A 6,282-nucleotide genomic window follows, 5' to 3' on the forward strand; every position below is an offset into this window, starting at 1 on the left:
ATTAAGACTCGATGAGAGACCCTATCAAAGGCTTTTGAAAAGTCAGTATAGATACAATCAACCTGCGAGCCAGCCGAAAAGGACTCAATGCAATACTCACTGAAGACAGCAAGGTTAGAAATCGTCGACCTCTCCGCAACGAAACCATGCTGATAGGGAGAAATAAGGGACTTAACCGCAAAGCTCAACTTAGCATTGACTGCATGTTCAAAAATTTTGGAGACGGTGGTCAGTTTGGAAATGGGCCTGTAGTTACGCACATCATTTTTGTTGCCACTTTTGAAGACAGGCGTAATAGACGTAACCTTCCAATCGTCAATAAAGATCCCAGACGAGAGTGATTTGTTGAAAATAAGTTGAAGAGGAAAAACCAGGGCCGGACAATTTTTCAATAAGATGGGGGAAAATCCGTCTAAATCTGTTTGAGAAGAAGCTTTGAGATCGTTAACAGCTCTAATAATATCCTCGGAAGAAAGATGTAGAGCTCCGAAATTTAAGGCAGAGTTCAGACTGTTCGATAAATCAAGCGGCAGACTACTATCGTCCACAGAAAAATTCGATTTAAAAAAATCGGCAAATAAGTTAGCTGCCTCATCCGGAGTTTTCGCCGAGTAATCATCAAGGAAAACTCCGGTAGGCACACTAGCGGAACTTTTTTTGTCCTTAAGATATTTCCAAAAACTTTTGGGATTCGATTTAATGTTTCCCTCTATTTTGCGCATATACTCGGAATAAAGAGATTTATTCAAAATATTAAAATCCTTTAAGTATAGCTTGTATTTACTGAAGAAGAAGTTATTCTCACTCTTATGAAATTTTTTTAAGAATTTGTTTTTAAGATTCTTGAGTTTATTTAATTCTTTAGTGTACCAAGGTAATTTATAGGCTCTTTTTACCCGCAGGGGGATCCTATTTAAACATTGGGTGTATACGATCGACTTGAAAGCGGAAAAGCTGACAGATGTATCAAGCCCACCAAGTAGCTCCTCCCAATTTATTTCAAGTAAAATATCATTAAGACTTACAAAGTCACACGAAGAATAATTAAAGATTGGTCTACTCACAGTAGTAACCGGAGGAAAATAATAAAATCTAAACTCGACAACAAGTGGTAGATGATGTCTGTCCTTAGAAGTAACTGGATTCAGGCACTCACTAACTTCACAACAAAAATTGTCACTTATAAATATAAGATCCAGAAGCCTATTTAGAGAATTAAAATAATTATTAATTTGAATTAAGTTAAGACTAAGTACATTATCGATGAAATACAATTCTTGACTTGAGTTGACATTATATGGCGTGAGACCGTAATTATTAGGAATGCTGGTTGACCAATTAATATTAGGTAGGTTAAAATCGCCGAGCACGCAGAGGTGATGCTCCTTAACGTTGTTTAAGACTAATGAAGCAATGTTATCTGCGTGGGCCTTGTATAATTCGAAAGAGCTGCCCGGGGGCACGTACGACGCAAGAAGATACAAAGAGTCTTGCGGTGAGGAACCGTTAACACAAACACAAAGCTGATCCAGTAAAGAATCACCATTCGAAAGTGTGACCAAAGACGCTTGCAGTTGACGCTTAATGGCAATAAGAACACCACCTCCTCGAAGGCAGCCAGTTTTTTCAGCATCACGATCTTTACGAAATACATTGAACAGATTTGAGTTGAAGAATTCACCGTCAAAAAAATTCTCATTCAACCATGTTTCGACGAAAACAAAGATGTCGTAATTCATTTGCTCACTAAAGTTGTGCACCATTTCAGACTTGGTTCTCATACCAGATAAATTCTGAAAGTAAATTTTCAGCTCTCTATTATTTTGTATGTGCAGTCGGGTACTACTTGCTACGTCCGTAATAGCTTTCGTCGACCCTTCCGAAAATTCAGAAAAGGCTTAACGGTAACATTTGTTGGCCAGATATCCGGGCATAGTAATTTCTCATAACAGGACTCAGGGACTCCTAATTTAAAATTAATCCTATTCAGGGATTGAGCTGAGACATCTTTTTTAATTAGTTTAGAGCATGAGATTAGAGTTCTGTCTAAATCAATTTGTTTAGCTACATAATTTTTAATGTCATCCTCAGATACGGATGGAGAAAAAGAGGCCAAATGAAGCAATTTGTAGCGGTCAGCGACAATTAGATCAGTATTATCACTAGTTCCTCTTATGCGAATATTATTATTATTGTTATGCCGTTTATGCGACACCTTTACCCATTGTGCATTGCCAGTCACATTATTCGTCACATCAATAGGCATATGAGAGGAAGCAGCTGCGTCAGATGCTGGCGCCGCAGTCACTGCAGTCGTAGAAGTAGTAGTAGTAGTAGTAGTAGCAGTACCACAGGCATTCTTATTGCTGTTTTTTCTAGCCCGTTTATTCGATACCTTCACCCACTGAGCATTATCGTTGCCAAAAACAGGTAAAAGAGGAGAAGCAGAAGCTTCGGATACTGGCGCCGCAGTCACTGTAGCCGTAGTTGAAGCAGCGCAAGCATTAGCTTTATCTTTCAGCGCACAAGCATTAGCATCAGCCGTAGAAGAAGATGGGAGAGCAAAAACTGAGATAACATCAGTTATTGCCGACGTCACAGTGCACGACGCTGTTGATTGCATTGGGCAACCCATTGTTGTTATTGTGGGAATATTATTAGAGTCGGTGCTCATGTTTGATGAAATAATATGAGCATAGGAAAGTGCGCCAACGAAAGATGGAGCAGAGGAAGCACAAGTTGACATTGAATTAACTGGCATCGAGGAGTAATTAGTTTCACTGTTTACTCTTAGCTTATCAAAAGCAGCATTGAAAGAAACTCGTAGACTCTTTACTTCAGAAGTTAGCGCAGCAATAATTTTATCTTTATCGGCAAGTTTACTTTGAATGGATTGAAGGGCCGAATATATTTTTGTCGATTCCAGCACCAGGTTATTATTAGCTTCATTTAGCGCACTCACCGACTTTAACACACTAGCATTTTCTGTTTGAAGAGATGCTATTAGATTAAACAGAGAATTTATTGTTTGCTGGCTCTCGGCATTAATAAGAGAATTATCACTATGCTTCGTAGAATCTCCAGACTTCGGAGAATTAGAAGAGGAAGAACTAGTGATGACGGTTGACGTTTTCTCCTTTGTAATAGGTGGAGGAGGTGAACGGAGGGAAGTCCGACGCAGAATAGTGCAAGCTTCACAAAAAAAACACTGACCAGCACTTTGCAAAAATTCGACATCAGCCGGACGAATACCAACACAAGTGGCGTGGAAGAGATCATTGCACTTTGCACACTGCACTTTCTGCTCTTTAGGAAGATTTCTATCAACCTTTTGATCGCACACACAAGGCATTATTGTTTTTTGCATATGCGTGAAAAACTTTGTAATTATGTATTGATTTTATTTAAATTATCGATCAGTCACAAAAACAAGAGTCACTATCCCAAAATTATAAGTAGGTAATAATCCACTACTTCAAAAGGCACTTGAGAAAAAAGTCACATTCTCACTAATATTTAATAAATTATTAATTTATAGAGAGAAGTAGGAATGCAGATAAAACACGTCCGAACAACAAAGTACAGAGCCGCAACAAGGTCCTCAAGTCGCTCGGCGGCAGCACTTGGGGCAAAGACAAAGAAACGTTGCTGGCAACATACAAGGCAATTGACCGGCCGGTTCTAAATTATGCAGCGCCAGTTTGGTCGCCGGGGACTAGTTGGACGCAGTGGACGAAGCTACAGACTTGTCAGAACGCCGCACTCCGGACAGCGACTGGGTGCCTTCTGATGACGCCTGAGCACCACCTACACAGCGAGGCCCAAGTGCTCCCCGTAAGGGAACACAACAAAATGCTCTGTAAGCAGTTTCTGGTGGGGTGTCACAGAAGCGAACACCCCAACAGACCACTGCTGGAGGAGGAGCCTCCGCCCAGGCACGTCAGGGGGCACCTATTCGTGTACAAGGACGCAGTCCAGACCCACACAGACCAACCCCTGGACCCAATGACGTACAGACAAGCGATTAACGACATTCATAGGGAGTCAGTCTCCACCTACCTCGACTCCCGGCCTAAGAATGTCGTTATCGGAGCCCAATCACCACCTGTGGAAGAGACGGAGCTTCAACTACCTAGAGAGACCCGCGTTACCCTGGATCAGCTACGGTCTGGATATTGTAGCCGCCTAAACAGCTACCTGTACAGACTCGACCCAAACATCCCAAATGAGTGCCCGGCATGTGGAGACTCTCCCCACGACACCAACCACCTCTTCACATGCCAGCTCAATCCGACTCAACTAACACCCCTCTCCCTTTGGTCCGACCCCATCGAAACAGCTCGTTTCCTGGGCCTACCGTTAGTTGAGCTTGACGATAATGATTAAAAGTTGACCCGAAACAGGCGGGGCTTACTAGTGCCGCTACAACAACAACAACAACAACAACAGGATGCCTCCTGATGTCGCCTGAACACCCCCTGCACGGCGAGGCGCAAGTGCTCCCTGTAAAGGAGCACAATATAATGCTCTGCAAGCAGTTCCTGATCGGGAGCCACAGAAGTGGCCACCCAAGCAGACAGCTGCTTGCAGAGGAGCCCTCGCCTAGGCACGTCAGGAGGCATCTATATGAACTGACGGACGAAGTCCAGAGGTTCATTAAGCAACCTCTGGACCCGACAGCTTACCGACAGGCCCTGAACGGCATTCACAGGGACTCAGTCTCGAGTTATGTAGACTCTAGACCTGTGAATGCCGTTCTAGGCATACCACCCCCGGACATAGACGAGACGGAGCTTCATCGGCCTCGGGAGACACGCACAACGCTTGCACAACTTCGCTCCGGCTACTGCAGCAGGTTGAACTCCTACCTGAGTAGGTTGAGTGAGGATGTGCCGAATGAGTGTCCGGCATGCGGAGAGACCCCACATGACTCGAAACATCTCTTCGCATGCCCGGAATACCCGACAACCCTAACGGCCTTGTCCCTGTGGACAAACCCCACAGAAGCTGCACGCTTCCTAGGGTTGCCGTTAGTGGAACTTGACGACAACGACTGAGATACCAACCGTCCTGGGCGGGGTTGTTGTAGCCGCTACAACAACAACAACAACAAGAATATACAAATGATAAATGACGGAGTTGGGGGACCATTTTCTTGGATGCGCCAGGAGGAACTAGCAAAATATTCCTTATCAGATGGATCTGGCAACGGTTCGATCAAAAAATTACATTACCTTAGCCATCGCTTCGTCTGCAATTGCTGCGACATTATTACCAGGTGCAAACATTGCCAATTCAGCTCTTTAGCTGCCATTGAACATATAAATCATCGAAACTCCCACGTGCTATATTTCCAGAGCATCCGGTATGAAAAAAGTTTACCAAAAAATTAAATTCATTGTTTGGGATGAGTGCACCATGGCACATAAAAAATCGTTTGAGGCTTTTGATCCATTGTTGCGGGATTTGCGTGGAAACATTCAACCATTCGGGATATTGCTCGCAGGAGATTTTACGAAAACATTGTCTGTAGTTTCTCGATTAACACGAGAGATAAATGCTTGCCTGAAATAGTCAACATTGCGACAAGACGAACATACATACACTGCAGCTGAAGTATTCGCGCGACAATAACTGGACATTGGGAACGCAAAGCTGCCAGTCAATGAGAGATTAAGACGAATTTTATGGCCTGATAATTTTTGTAAATTAGAAACATCGAAAGGAGAACTGATCGAAAGAATGTTTCTTTATTAAGAAAATTAATTTTAGGAATCACGATTGGCTCAGTGAACGTGCTATTCTTGCTGCGAAGAATAAGGAGGCCTATCAACTAAATAATAGTGGTATTGACAACAGTCGTTGCTTGAGCTGATCAGCTCTTTTACTAGACTGCCAGACCACTTGCTCACTGTGGTGAGTACCACTAATGTTATTCAATCCAGCATTCAACGTGAGGAAATAGCAAATACGTCGATAAACACCGTTGTGGAAAAAGACCATTCAACGAAATTTTTGAACTCGATTAATCTTCCAGGGAGACCTCACATACTGAAATTAAAAATAGGTTGACAGTTATCATGTTGGGGAATATTAATCAGCGAAAACTCTGCAACGCAATGCGACTCGCAGTTAAGAAATTGATGAAGAACGTAATGTAAGAAAAGATCTTAATATGGCCTTTCAAAGGTGAAGAATTCCCATGATTCCATTTAATGATGATGATTCAATTTAAAAGATTTGAATTCCCAATTCGATTGACATTCGGAATCACAATCAATA

At 42.6% G+C, this 6,282-nt stretch overlaps 1 protein-coding gene across 1 annotated transcript; it reads right to left on the minus strand.

Moving 5' to 3' along the window:
* Positions 1-1,307: 1,307 nt before the first annotated feature.
* LOC118735096 (nuclear pore complex protein NUP62-like) lies at positions 1,308-3,580 on the minus strand. The gene is made up of 2 exons (XM_036464709.1): positions 1,834-3,580; positions 1,308-1,793 (listed from the first exon to the last, which is right to left on the minus strand). The coding sequence occupies exon 1, from the start codon at positions 3,365-3,367 to the stop codon at positions 1,850-1,852; it is 1,518 nt and encodes a 505-aa protein (XP_036320602.1). The 5' UTR covers positions 3,368-3,580; the 3' UTR covers positions 1,308-1,793; positions 1,834-1,849.
* Between the last annotated feature and the right edge of the window lie 2,702 nt (positions 3,581-6,282).

Source organism: Rhagoletis pomonella, unplaced genomic scaffold (assembly GCF_013731165.1).
Source record: "Rhagoletis pomonella isolate Grant_MI unplaced genomic scaffold, Rhpom_1.0 Rhpom_scaffold_00003, whole genome shotgun sequence".
In the NCBI taxonomy this organism is placed as follows: domain Eukaryota; kingdom Metazoa; phylum Arthropoda; class Insecta; order Diptera; family Tephritidae; genus Rhagoletis; species Rhagoletis pomonella.

Bases quoted from the DNA above. Each gene is read 5' to 3' on its own strand.
- LOC118735096 (XM_036464709.1), bottom strand. From the start codon at position 3,367: ATGCAAAAAACAATAATGCCTTGTGTGTGCGATCAAAAGGTTGATAGA.